Source organism: Phyllobates terribilis, unplaced genomic scaffold (genome assembly GCF_046119375.1).
Source record: "Phyllobates terribilis strain yellow unplaced genomic scaffold, ASM4611937v1 Scaffold_56__1_contigs__length_8794411, whole genome shotgun sequence".
NCBI classification, from domain to species: Eukaryota; Metazoa; Chordata; class Amphibia; order Anura; family Dendrobatidae; genus Phyllobates; species Phyllobates terribilis.
In genome coordinates, this window is record NW_027362816.1 from 8720809 (window position 1) to 8735399 (window position 14591).

Consider the following 14591-nt stretch of genomic DNA (forward strand, 5'->3'; position numbering starts at 1 on the left):
GCCGTAAGAAAGGGATCTTATCACATTGTCCGCTAAAAGAAGTAGACATTTTAGTTTGGCTGGAAGATGGTCTTTCTTCTGCAGATGTTACTGTTGCTTTAACACCTACCCCATGGACACAACCTTTTTTCCCCTTCCCAACACGCCTATTCCCCTTTCCACCAGCAGCAGGCCTTTTTCCACTCATTTTGGTGGTTAACTAATTCACAACTCTGGAGTTGTTTGCACAAAAAAACAATGGATGGGAACCGAGCAGAGCTGAGTGGCCAAACTGTGGTATTAGGCCAAAACTATTGTCTGGGTTAGATGCAGAAAAAAATTATATTCAATTTGCAACCTGATGGAGGTCAGTATAGATGGACTAATAGAGAAAGTCCCACACACTGCTAGAAGGCCAAATATTTTTTCAGAGCTAGATGCAGACAAAAAATTATATTCAGTTTGCAACCTGATGGAGGTCAGTATAGATGGACTAATAGAGAAAGTCCCACACACTGCTAGAAGGCCAAATATTTTTTCAGAGCTAGATGCAGACAAAAAATTATTTTTAATTTGCAACCTGATGGAGGTCAGTATAGATGGACTAATAGAGAAAGTCCCACACACTGCTAGAAGGCCAAATATTTTTTCAGAGCTAGATGCAGGCAAAAAATTATTTTGAATTTGCAACCTGATGGAGGTCAGTATAGATGGACTAATAGAGAAAGTCCCACACACTGCTAGAAGGCCAAATATTTTTTCAGAGCTAGATGCAGAAAAAAATTATATTCAGTTTGCAACCTGATGGAGGTCAGTATAGATGGATTGATAGAACAAGTCCCACACACTGCTAGAAGGCCAAATATTTTTTCAGAGCTAGATGCAGACAAAAAAATATTTTTAATTTGCAGCCTGATTGAGGTCAGTATAGATGGACTAATAGAGATAGTCCCACACACTGCTAGAAGGCCAAATATTTTTTCAGAGCTAGATGCAGATAAAAATTATTTTTAATTTGCAACCTGATGGAGGTCAGTACAGATGGACTAATAGAGAAAGTCCCACACACTGCTAGAAGGCCAAATATTTTTTCAGAGCTAGATGCAGAAAAAAATTATATTCAATTTGCAACCTGATGGAGGTCAGTATAGATGGACTAATAGAATGATGCTATGCCCAAAAGATTTTACTTCACTAGGTGCAGTAAAAAAATTGGTATTCTATACACAGGTGGTATATCTTGCAACACAGATAGGCTACTCCACTGACTAACACACTCTGCAATAGGCCAAAAAGGATTAGCTTTGCTAGATTCAGCCAAATGCTGTGAAAAAAACTTGCACAGCACTGGCACAGACCTGCCTGGCAAAAACTGATAGGAACTGATGTAACCTAGTCCTGAAAAGGACTGCAATTACAATTAGTCTTTACTCCCACAATCTATCTATTTAAGAGCACAGACCTGCCTGATAAAAGTCGTAGGAAATGCTGTAACCTAGTCCTTAAAAGGACTGCAATCACAACTATTCCCTACTCCCAAGCTATCTGTAGATTTGTGCGAAAATTGGCTTGAAATTAACAAGGTATAGCGCACACAGCAACAGCGGTGCCGTCTAACACGCAGCTGCAGCAGTGAGAAAATGGTGGCGACGGGGAAAATGACTTGGTCTTATAGGGCAAGGACATGTGACATACACTGCCAATGACACATGCCCTTGCTTGTGTGAAAAAAAGCACTTCGCTCCGTGTGTGAGCTGCTGATAGGCTGACAGATTGCACCTCCCCACAGTAAATGCGGGAAAGAGAAAAAAAAATGGAGATCTTCATTATTCCTGCAGAGATCCATCCCCTGCCCCTCCCCCCACCCCGCTGTACACTCAAACTGCGTATTAACATTAATTTTCATCATTACTGAGAAAAAATCCAGTTATGATTTTGGTGCACGAACAGTTATCGAACATAACCTCGAACAGCCGAATTTTTCTCAAATCGTTCGTGTTCGCCGAACGGCTCGAACACTGCCCAAAACAGCTCGAATTTGAGATTGGCGAACAGTTCGAGTCGAACAACGCTCATCTCTAGTCATGACACCAGCAGCAGCGCTGAAGACACGTTCTGAGAGAACGCTGGCTGCCGGGCATGACAAAACCTCCAAGGCGTGACAAGTGAACTCAGGCCACTCTTCCATTTTTGAAGACCAAAATGCAAAAGGGTCCAATCCCCTCTTATGGCATTGATATTGAGCTTGAGATACTCCTGCACCATCCTCTCCAGTTGTTCATTATGCGTCAGACTTGTACTCTGTTCTGCTGGTGAACAAACTGGTCTAAAAAATGTGTGAAACAACTCACAGAAATTGCCTGTGCCACTTACCCCTGCTGCTGCTAATGTTTTTGCGTTGACAACTTGACGTTCCCAGGATTGGAAGTCTAGAACTGCGATGCACATTGTGTGCCTCACTGCTGTCTTGGGGAAAAGCACTCTTAAGATGGTCTACAAGTGTGTTTCGATACTCCAGCATGCAGGTGTCCCTTTCTAGAGGAAAAAGCATCTGGCAAAATTTACTCTTGTATCGTGAATCTAACGGAGTGGCAATGTCAGGATTTCTGTTGCCCTTCTACAGTTTGACCACTAGTGGCCGTTATTGTTCACTTTAATATTGTGTTCACTCCTTACCACAGGAGACTGCTGTTGTGTTCTGCAATTGCCCTTTACCAAGATGGCAGATTCTGAATCTATGGAATCCATCTTGTTTCCTGTTTGGGCCTATTTAAAGCCACATGGATCTCTCACTCATTGCTTGAGTAGTGTGTCTAGTTGTTAGCCTAGTTTCAGTCTCCAGCTCTGGAACATTCTTACCCAGACTGTTCTATTCACCCTGGATTGTATCCTGCAAACTTCTTGCTATTTCCAAGAACTTTTACTACCACTTGCTTGCTGTTCCTGCTGGTGCTCCTTTGGCCACTGGTTTCCAACAGTACTACTCCAGTATCGTAACAAGCAACCCAGTAGTCAGCATTATTTCTAATCCTAACAATACGGCCATCATGTTGCAGATAGTACAGCAAGAAAGCGCTCATGTGTCGGGCGCTTCCATGAGGTCCAAGTCCATAATGTGTTGCTTCCTCTGTCCCCTCCCACCAACCATGGACAACAGAGGGGGGGGGGGGGGATCATTATCCTCTTCATCTCCTGACTGTTGCGTTCCCATCACCATTTCCTCGTCGTCCTCCTCCATTTGTTCGCCGGTTCCTGCACCTTCACTAACAGTTTGTCTGGTATCATGAGACCCCTCGATCACTGTAATCCACCCTTCCATGGCACCAGCCTGTGCAACGACAGTTCGGAACTTAGAAATATTGTTATCCTTTACGCATCCTCCTCTTCCTCTGGGACCACCACCTCCTCCTGCAGACTATTCAATGTGTGCTTCAGCATGTAGATGACCAGAATAGTGATACTGATGACGGCATACTCAGCGCTAACCATTTCGAAACTATGCAGAAGGGTGCAGAGGTCCTTCATCTGTGCCAACTCCCCAAGCGTGATTCGCACCACGTCCGTACTGCGTTGGCCCAGGCTATGCAAAATTACATACTTCACCAAGGCTTGTCGCAACATGTGCAGAGTGGAATTCCATCATATTGGCACATTGCATATCAACCGGTTAACCAGTAAGCCGAAAGACCTCTGTAATGATGTAAGTCGATGACCCGTGGGGTGCGAACTGCAAAAGTGAGAACACATTGACGTGCTTTCTGCAGCAGCACATCTAGGCTGGGATATTGGAGAAGAAATTGCTTTACCACCAGGTTGAGGACATGAGCCATGCACGGCCTATGTGTGAAGTTGCACCAGCGTAGGGCCGCCACTAGGTTCACACAGTTATCACACACGGCCTTTCCTGGCTCCAAGGTCAGTGGAGACAGCGATTGCTCAAACTAGGCCTGGATAGCTGTCCACAACTCTTGAGCTGTGTGACTGTGGTCTCCAAGGCATATAAATTTAAACACTGCCTGACTGGGGTTAGCCCTGGCTGCGCAGTACGCAGTTGAGGGTATTCTCTGTCCACTGTTGGAACGCGGGTCTCATTAAGGCATAGGTTTAAGGCACAGGTGAAGGCCCTAAAGGAGATGGAGGAGGGAGAAGCAGTGTTACATGCAGAGGTTTGTCCCGCAAACCTTGGGAATTCCAAGACTTGTAGAGCAAACCCTTCCCTGCCTGCCCCCACAGCCACCAGAGTCACTAGTGCCCAGTCAGCAAGATGTAACGCCCCTGGCCATGCTTGCTCGTCCAGGCGTCTGTGGTGAAATGTACCCTGGCAGACATAGATTTTTTTCAAGGAACCGGTGATGTATGCATCATGCTTTTGCAGCACAGGCACAGCTTTCTTAGAGTAGTAATGGTGATTGGGCAGCTGGTACTGGGGGGACTGCGATGGCCATCAGATTTCGGAAACCGTCTGTATCCACCAGTAAGAAAGGCAGCATTTCCGTAGCCAACAGATTGGAGATGGTGAAGTTCAAGCTCTTAGCTTTGGCATGTGTAGGAGGAAACAATCTTTTACCTGACTACAACTGCGGGACCGAGGACTGGCTGCTGTGCTGAGAGGGTGGTGTAGGGTGAACACGACAAACTGCTGGACTGTGAGTGAGGTACAGGCAGAGATGTTATGGTGAATTGAGAAGGATGTGGTGTGCTTGGTGTCTGAGATCGGTGAAAAACAGCAGGCACGTCCACTTCCGTAACAGCTGACGGGCACTCACTCACCCCGACTGTACCGGATAAACAAGTGGAGGTTCTGCGGCCGGAGACTTGTGTGAGAACACTTGCCACGGTGATGGAGGAGGAAGAAGCAGCAGATGTGGTTGATGGGGCGGCCGGTGGTTGGCGAGGCCCGCTAGTCCGCATTTTAGCATAGTGAGATTCTAACTAACGCATGTTGATCGCGCATGTGCCAGTTCATACATATATTCAGCTCTGGTTCAGGATAGCACGCATGCTGGGTCACACGTGCAACAGACTTTAAGTGCAATAGCTTAAAGTGCTTTTAATAAGCAGTTATACAACAGCAGTTAGACAGGGCAGGAGACAGGTAAGGTGCATGAGATATTCATACATACATGCTGCTTCTTGATCAGTTGTATTGCATTATGCATTCGTCATAGCAATCTGCTTCTTACTTGTTTTAACCTCTGCTTTCTCACATCTCGCCCGCCCTTTAAACACATTCTGTGCACTCTCTGCATATCAACTCCTCCTCTCTCCCCTCTACCATGTATAACACTGAGGCTCTACTGACCTTTCTCACCCACTCCAAACCATCCACTATCTCCATACCTCCATACAGCACTCAAAACGTTCATACAAATCATTGCACCACCTTCGCTCTTTTCTCCCTCTACTAGTCGCTGGCGACATCTCCCCCAATCTTGGGCCTCCCTCCACTAGCATACACCACTCTCCTCCAGCTGCCTATAGAAACCCTGCTAACCTTATTAACATTCAGTGCATGCCCTCTTCTATTGCTTTCCACTGTGTTCTCTGGAATGCACAGTCTGTGTGTAACAAACTAACTTACACTCACAATTTTTTCCTCTCTAATTCCCTTAACCTTCTGGCTATTACTGAAACCTGGATCCGGCATTCAGACACCACCGCAGCTGCTGCTCTTTCATTTGGTGGGCTGAAATTTTCACATACCGCCAGACCTGAGAATAGACAGGGTGGAGGTGTTGGTCTGATTTCACCACAATGTGCTTTCCCGGTCATCCCCCCAGTTCCCTCACTTATGTTTCCTTCCTTTGAAGTGCACACCATCAGACTCTTCAAACCCTTCTCCCTGCGAGTGGCGGTTGTGTATTGCTCTCCAGGCTCCTCCCGCCATTTCCTAGATCACTTTGCCACCTGGCTTCCTCACTTTCTATCCTGTGACATCCTCACCATCATCATGGGAGATTTAATATCCCCATCAATGATCCCCTCTCCCAATCTGCCTCTCATCTACTTTCTCTAACCTCCTCATTCGGCCTCTCACAATTACCTAATTCTCCTACGCATGAAGACAGAAATACTCTGGACCTGGTCTTCTCCCGTCTCTGCTCGCTGCATGACTTTAATAACTCCCCTCTCCCGCTCTCGGACCACAACCTTCTTTCCTTCTCTGTCAAGAACTGTCTCCTCACCCGGGACACCCCCACTTACCACACTTATAGGAATACACGTACCATTAATACCCAGCAGCTTATGGACAATCTCCACACATCTTTAGCCCCCATCTCCTCCCTCTCCTGCCCGGACTTAGCATTGTCACACTACAATAATACACTGAAGAGCGCCCTAGATGAAGCAGCACCTTCTACACACAGAAAGACCCAACACAGACAAAGGCAGCCCTGCCACACAATGCAAACACACTTTCTTCAGCGTTGCTCAAGGTGTGCTGAGCGTCAGTGGAGAAAATCTTTTAGCAGAGGACTTCATCCACTATAAATTCATGCTCAAAACCTATAACTCTGCCCTTCTTCTGGCCAAACAATCCTACTTCACCACTCTCATCACTTCACTGTCCAACAATCCAAAACGACTTTTTGAAACCTTAAACTCCCTGCTGAAACCTAAAGCACAAGCCCCCACCACCAACCTCAGCAGTGAAGATCTGGCCATTTATTTCCTAGAAAAAAAATCAACCACATCCATCAGGACATCTCAGCCCAATCTCCTCAGTGCCTGGTTCCCCTTCCCTGCCGCACTTCAAGCTCACTAGCCATCTTTGAGCCTGTTACAGAAGAAGAAGTTACCCAGCTCCTCACTTCTTCTCGACCTACAACCTGCAACAGTGACTCCATTCCTTCACATCTCCTGCAGTCTCTCTCACCGGTGGTCACCACTGACCTGACTAAAATATTTAACCTCTCTCTTTCTTCAGGTATTTTTCCCTCCTCATTTAAACATGCCATCATAACCCCTTTACTTAAAAAGCCATACCTGGACCAGAACTGCGCTGCTAACTACAGACCTGTCTCTAATCTTCCTTTCATCTCTAAACTCCTGGAACGCTTGGTTCACTCCCGTCTAATCCGCTATCTCTCAGATAACTCTCTCCTCGACCCTCTACAATCTGGTTTACGCTCCTTACACTCCACTGAAACTGCACTAACTAAAGTCTCTAATGATCTACTAACAGCTAAATCCAAAGGTCACTGTTTCCTGCTGATTCTCCTGGATCTCTCTGCTGCATTTGACACTGTGAATCACCAGCTCCTCCTCACCATGCTCCACTCTATTGGCCTCAAGGACACCGTTCTCTCCTGGTTCTCCTCCTACCTCTTTGACCATTCCTTCACGGTATCTTTTGACGGCTCCTCTTCCTCTCCTCATCCCCTTACTATCGGGGTCCCGCAGGGCTCAGTCCTAGGCCCCCTCCTCTTCTCTCTATACACTGCCCCTATTGAAAAAACAATCAGCAGATTTGGGTTCCAGTATCATCTCTATGCTGACGAAACCTAACTATACACCTCTTCACCTGACATCACCCATACCCTAATACAAAATACCAAGGATTGTCTGTCCACTGTCTCTAACATCATGTCCTCCCTCTATCTTAAACTGAATCTCTCTAAAACTGAACTTCTTGTGTTTATCCCCTCTACTAACCTACCTATACCTAACATTGAAATTACCTTGGAGGTTTCAACCATAACTCCCAAGCAGCACGCCTGCTGTCTTGGGGTCATATTCGACACTATCCTTTCCTTTACTCCCCATATCCGATCACTCACTTGATCTTGTCACCTGCATCTTAAAAACATCTCCAGAATCCGACCTTTTCTCACCTTTCAAACTGCTAAAACTCTGTCACTCTTATTCACTCTCGTCTGGACCACTGCAACACCTCTTCTGATCGGTCTCCCTCTTACCAAACTTTCTCCTCTCCAATCCGTCCTGAATGCGGCAGCCAGGGTCGTATTTCTGTCGAGCCTCTTCACCGATGCCTCCATCTTGTGCCAGTTTTTACACTGGTTGCCCATCCGCTACAGGGTCCAATATAAACTCATCGCTCTCACCCACAAAGCTCTCCACAGTTCTGCACCGCCTTATATCTCCTCTCTCATCTCTGCCTATCGCCTACACGTGCCCTCCATTCTACAAATGACCTAAGACTAACATCCCTCATAATCCGAACCTCCCACCTAAGTCTCCAAGACTTCTCTTGCGCTGCACCAGTCCTCTGGAATGCACTACCCCAGGCGATCCGACTGATGCCTAGCCCCCATGTCTTCAAGCGCGCTTTAAAAACCCATCTATTTAAACAAGCCCACCACCTTAACTACTCAGTAAACTAACTTTCCCCTGTTCCCTCCTTCTAAATATTTTTCAGAATCTGCTCCCTACTCGGTACTTGAGTATTGAACTTAAACATACTGGCATGACCGGATCATACAGCTTTATATGAAAATCCCTATTTATTATAATTGACAGACCTGAAATAAGAAGCACTTTTCACATATTGTGTCTGCCCATTTCCTTGTAGAATGTAGGCTTGCGAGCAGGGACCTCACTCCTAATGTAATTGTTTAAACTGTCTTAAATTGTATTGAATTTATGGTCTGTACATGCCCCCGCTTAATTGTAAAGTGTTGGCGCTATATAAATAAAAATTATTAAATTATTATTATTATAGTAGTCAAATTATTGGAATTTTTGCCTCAACTGAATTGTTTTTTTACAAAGTTGGCAGATAACGTGAGTTTGGTCATCCTTTGAGGTCTCAAAAAAGGCCCAGGATAGGCAACCCTTGCTGCCCCTGCAAACTGCAGACCCGCGACCACTGCTGGCCACAGCCAGAGCTGTGGCTGAGGATGCAGTGTTTGTCGTGATTGCACCACTCCGTGTCTGTGCCTGAAGCTGCAAGGTAATCTCCTCGTCTTCCTCCTCCTCCATCATCTCTGCTGAACTACTCAGCTGTGTGCCTCTGGGTTTACACCAATTAGGATCTAGAACCTCATCATTATCCATTCTATTCTCCCACTCCTTGCCCCGAGAGTCCCCCCCTCCTCTTCTTCCTGCCCTGACAGCACAGTACAGTCCGTACTCATCAGGATCACCTCCACCCCCAGGGGTTAACGTCTGGTGACGAGGGCCTGGATTCTGCTTGGACCCTACTTCGTTCGGCCCCGGATCCAACTGAAAAATAATTTGGGCATCAGTGCAGATGCTTTCCTCCTCTTGAGTCTGTAAACCTTTGGAGCAGACCTCTGATGCCCATGGAATTGAATGTGTGAACAGCTCTGCAGACTCACCCATCTGTGGTTTCGGACAGTCAGTTGGACGGTTGAAGAGTTGTGACGTGGGGGGAAACAAGGATAATTGGGGTGCCATCTCTGAGGATTGTACTGTGTGTGATGTTAAGGTGGAGGAAGAGGACACTTGATGCAGTGCTTGCCATCTATTGGAGGACATGCTCTTTCTGGCCTGGTCTACAAGGCGCATTGCTGTGCGACTGCCAAAGAAAGGGAGTGGACTAGTCCGTCCAGTAACAGAAGTTGTCAGTTGTCTTTGGATACACATACACCTCGAACACCAAGCCTATTCCCCCTTCCACCACGACCTTGCTTTCCCCACTCATGTTGGATGTACCCTTCCCCTCTTTTAACCAGCTGTTTCACAACCCTAGACCCAGACCTGTCAGTCACCTGTCACTAAAATAACAATCAGTAATTATTTGCTGAGATAGTGTGGCTAGACCACAGAATTAGCACAAATGATTTAAATGCTGAAATGTGGACTGCTGTCTGGACCACACAATTAGCACAAAGGATTTAGAAGCGGAAATGTGGACTGCTGGTCGGACCACACAACTAGCACAAAGGATTGATCTGCTGGAAGGTCGATTTGACACAAGATCCTATCTATCTGAACTAGCTGACAAAAAACCGCCTAGCTAACGAAATGACTACTTCCAGCAGCAGCCTCACTATGCTGTTACACTGACAAAATAGCGCCAAAGCCACATGTCTGCTTTTTATATGGTGAGGGACATGTGGCTTCGGCAGCCAATGACACAAGCCCTTGTTTCTGGACGTTGTGGATGGTTTCTGCACCCTGATTGGCTGCTGGAATCTCCACACATTAAGTTAATAAACAACAAAAAAAAATGGATAACAGTCTGCCGCTCCTCTCCCCTCATCAAACATGTCATCCCCACACATCATACAGAACCACTATCCTAGACAAAGTCCTAACAAAAGCATTAGTGGAAACTCTATCATTTACCAAACTTTGGCCGAATTTTGCCGATTTTGAGGAAAATGCGCGGGGGTCCGACCACGAATCTGAATGTGCCATGTTCGTGTCGACTTTGAGATTGGCGGACGTTTTCCGAACAAGTTCACGCATCTTTACTTATAAACCCTTTCCTGATCGGACTACATACTTCTTCTTGACCTCAAAACGGTTTGGCTTTTCACTTGACTGCTCTTCAGGGACGTGTACTGCTGCTAGATATTGACCTTGGCTTCTCCAGCTTAGATATCCACCTGCCTGACTTCTGTGTGTGACCCGGCTCTCTTCTTGACATTCAGCTGTAATCTGGCAACTCACAACTATATTACAATTGGAGACATGGCGCCTTTCTGCAGCAAATAAAATTACATTTAACCACTGAAACTTTGCTACCAAAATGCGTTAATCAAAGAAGGTGTAAAAAAAAAGCTTTTTTGTTATGCATCAAATCTATCTGCAAGTAAAATGCACGTCAATTAATTGTGTGATCAAACTCATAATATAATGACCACAGGATCTGTGACTTCTCTGCATTTAGTGGTCACTACTCACCTGGGTGGTCATATGTAGGAATCTCCTCTTTACACCACTCATCATCCCTCACATATGTCTCTGTGGTATTAGTATGGGTCAGATCTTCACCCTGAAACAAATATTGTAAAAGTCACAGACAGATGGAGAAGTCACATCTATGATCAGCTCTAATCCTGCCATCTCCACCGTTCTCATTACACAAGTATAAACCATATAATACTAGTGGATAAAACAAGACTGAGCACAAGACCTTCACAGCCGTCTACACATCATAGGGGAGATCTCATGACATCTTATCTCCATCTACCTGATGATCCTGAAGAAAATTGGGATCTTCTTGTTTACAGTCCTGTGGAAGAAGAGGACAGGGACATCTCTCTGGTGTTGTCCTCTTACTGGATAGATCTGGAGGAAACACATACAGGGACTGAATTCATTCTTTACATACAGACAATTATAGGCCGTGTGTGTTTAGTCCTGTCTATTACCTGGTGATGTGAGGAGCTGGGGAACCTCCATCATGACGTCCTTGTACAGATCTTTGTGTCCTTCTAAATACTCCCACTCCTCCATGGAGAAATAGACGGCGACATCCTGACACCTTATAGGAACCTGACACATACAATGATACCGTCATCCCCCCCGATCCCTTCATAGCATTACTGTATAATGTCCCAGCAGTGTCACCTCTCCAGTCAGCAGCTCAATCATCTTGTAGGTGAGTTCTAGGATCTTCTGGTCATTCATGTCCTCATTTATCAGGGGGTGAGGTGGAGGCCTTGTGATTGGGCTCAGGGGTCTTCCCCATCCCTCAGACACAGGGTCCTGACAGCGCTCACTAGAGGTCTTCTTCACTACTGTGTAATCCTGGTTATGGAGAGACACATTAATAAATCTCACTACAGACATTTCCAGAGTCCTCACCTCTCCAGTTCTGTCCATCTGTTTTTCCCATAGATAAGAATGATGTAATGTGACGTCATCAGAATCTCTCACCTCTCCAGTAAGCCGGAAGAGGATCTCTAGGGTGAGGTGTAATATCCTCTCCGCCATCTTCTTCTTGTCTTTATCCATCCACTAAGGTTTAAGGTAAATTTTCTAGAAGATGGAAGATAATGATGTAAAAACAACTCGCTGTTCACATGTTCAGTTTTTTCAACTTCTTTTAACCCCTTCAGGTTTCTAAAACAGTTAGAAGAAGTGACCTGAAACAGCAGATAAGACCCCAAAGTCCTGTCAGGCCACGCTCTGCTCTGAGGCTGGAGACATGTGTTATAGTGGGGTCACAGGACTCCGTCTGTTATTAGGGAGATTCTCACTTCTGGGCGATTTCACAACAAACTCATTTCTTCACATTAACGAGAAAAGGAAAAGGATCATTCACTAATGGCCTCAATGTGCTGCGTGTGATCCAGGGAGCGGCTGCTGGAGACGTCTGGAGGATCCTTCATTACATGAAGAACACGAGCAGAAGACGACGTCCAAGAGACCAAAGCCGAATCCTGCTAGAGAGTAATGGAGACGGCACCGACCTCCACCTGCAGAGCCGCCACCACATACCTCCACCTGCAGAGCCGCCACCACATATATGGCTGCTCTGTGGGCATAGGACCTGTGATGAGGTCACAGGAGGGGAGGAGTCAGGGGTCACATGATCAGGGGCCTCAGTGGATGCAGGACTCTGCTGTGCTGGTTGTCATGGTGCTGGATGAGCTGAAGTTTATGTGTGGGGTCAGGAGGGGTTTACAGTGTGGATGTAGCAGAGCCGCGTGCGTACGAGGTGTACGGAGCGGAGCCGTGTGTGTACAAGGTGTACAGAGCGGAGCCGTGTGTGTACGAGGTGTACTGAGCGGAGCCACGTGTGTACGAGGTGAACGGAGTGGAGCCGCCTGTGTACGAGGTGTACGGAGCGGAGCTGTGTGTGTACGAGGTGTGCGGAGCGGAGCTGCGTGTGTACGAGGCATACGGAGCGGAGCCATGTGTGTACGAGGCGTACGGAGCGGAGCCATGTGTGTACAAGGTGTACAGAGCGGAGCCGTGTGTGTACAAGGTGTACAGAGCGGAGCCGTGTGTGTACGAGGTGTACAGAGCGGAGCCGTGTGTGTATGACTCGCCCCCTGGGCCGTGGGGCACTCGGATCCGGGCAACAGGGGGAACGGTGGGAGTAGTAGTGGAAACCCGGTTCCGTGGCTCAGGGTGGTCAGGCCAGTGGTAGTCCGTTATGTGCTGATGTTTATGTCCGACTACGCCACCCGTGGATTTGCGGTTATTAGGAACCGCCGCTGCATGCAGACCGCTGGGGCTGATGAGGTGTGCAGCTATGGTAGTGTGACTCCCCACGGGAAGAGTGCGGCCCCAGGGCAGTATAGTGGATGGTGGGAGTGATGGTAGTGAGAGTCCCAGTGCTGATAGTGCTGGAGGAACAAGGAGCACACAGACAACAGGTTGCAGTCCAGGGTCTTTACTAAACAGGTAAACTGACCCACAAACAGTCCCGGCTAGGAGGGGACCTGGATGTCTGAGAGCAACGGGGAAATTGGCCCTGGTCAGGGTGAGGGTGTAGGCCTACCGTGCTTTCTGTGCTCCTTCTGGCTATCTCCTCCTGATAGGGTAACAGCCCACGTTTCCGAGCTTTCCGTGTATTCTCGCCTGTATGGCCTGCAACGTGGGTTCCTTTCTGCTCCCAGCCTTGTACAGCTTTACTGGTCCCTTCGGTTGTGGCAGGGCCTCCAGGCTTCTTAGGCCAAGGAATGTACAGTCCCTTGCGGACTGGTTCTCTGCTGGGGGATGTGGAATCCTTCCAGCCTCAGACACCAAAGTCTGGTAAAATTAAGTCTTTTCTCTGCCAAGACAGGCTCTCTTCGCCTCTTGTCTCTGGCTTGTGGCTCTCCTCCTGCCACACTTCCTCTTAGGTGCAACACAACTGTCCCTCTCTGCTCTGGGACACCTCTCAGTGCTGAGGCAGGTCGTCCAGTTCTCTCTAACCCTGCCCTCAGTACCAGCTTTTATAGGGGCAGCCAGCTCCCCCTACTGGCCTGAGACAGGAGGCATTGCATGCTAATGTTCCCCTGACTAGAGAACCTCCCCCTTGCTCTCAGACACAGCTTTAATTACACTTGTGGCATCCAGGTCAGGGTGACACATTCCCCCCTAGTGAAATTTAGTACTCCGGGACTAAACAATAAACAAAGACAATATGCATAACAATAAAACATTAATAGACAGACGACACACAAATTGAGTTCTTAAGGTCACAGTGTGGCCTGTGACCGGGTGTCCATATCACCAGCACAACGGGGAGCCTTAACCAGGTGGGGGTCTGTCCTACCCCAAGTCCTTCACAGTCTTAGTTCATTCCTGGGTTAAGCTCCGAACGCAGTCCATACAAGGTCCCGGTTATAAAAAGTCCATAACCTTTGAGTCCTTACGGTAGCTGCAAGAAACTGAAACACACTATTAATAAACATGCAGGTAACTTTACAAACATTTCAACATTTTGCAACAGGGTTATTTACAATTTTAGTACACTCTATATTCTCCAGCGAGCGGGTATCTGTCCCTTTGTGCTCCTGGTTGACCTACGTAGCCCACTGTCTGGTGGTGGACCAACCTGGCTTTCCCCACTAGCGTTAGGGGTACAGCTACCAGCTGGGTGTACAGGTAGGGCAGGCAGCTGTCTGCGGGTTCTTTGGCTTACCGCAGGCATGGCAGGCTCACTGTCAGCAGAGGGTTGACTCTCCTGGGCTGCTGGAACAGGCTCTTCTGCCTCTGGAACCGCTTGCTCCTCTTCACCT

At 47.3% G+C, this 14591-nt stretch overlaps 3 protein-coding genes and 1 pseudogene across 3 annotated transcripts in view; all 4 read right to left on the reverse strand.

Moving 5' to 3' along the window:
- The window catches only part of LOC141192298 (oocyte zinc finger protein XlCOF29-like), a 303763-nt gene extending 291398 nt beyond the window's left edge, over positions 1 to 12365 (reverse strand). Inside the window, exon 1 of the mRNA XM_073661794.1 lies at positions 12330 to 12365. The gene's annotated coding sequence lies outside the window, so the exon portion shown is untranslated. The remainder of the gene's footprint in view (positions 1 to 12329) is intronic.
- Positions 1 to 14591, reverse strand: part of LOC141192248 (uncharacterized) — a 231437-nt gene that overhangs the window by 168524 nt on the left and 48322 nt on the right. The window lies entirely within an intron of this gene.
- LOC141192267 (uncharacterized) overlaps positions 1 to 14591 on the reverse strand; it is a 73595-nt pseudogene that overhangs the window by 10686 nt on the left and 48318 nt on the right.
- Positions 11293 to 12410, reverse strand: LOC141192256 (oocyte zinc finger protein XlCOF29-like). Its single transcript, XM_073661756.1, has 3 exons — positions 12003 to 12410; positions 11794 to 11895; positions 11293 to 11664 (listed from the first exon to the last, which is right to left on the reverse strand). The coding sequence occupies exons 2-3, from the start codon at positions 11869 to 11871 to the stop codon at positions 11449 to 11451; spliced, it is 294 nt and encodes a 97-aa protein (XP_073517857.1). The 5' UTR covers positions 11872 to 11895; positions 12003 to 12410; the 3' UTR covers positions 11293 to 11448.

Bases quoted from the DNA above. Each gene is read 5' to 3' on its own strand.
- LOC141192256 (XM_073661756.1), bottom strand. From the start codon at position 11,871: ATGGATAAAGACAAGAAGAAGATGGCGGAGAGGATATTACACCTCACC. The intron at 11,665-11,793 runs GTGAGAGATTCT...CTCCATAACCAG, and splicing joins TCTTCCGGCTTACTGGAGAG to GATTACACAGTAGTGAAGAA.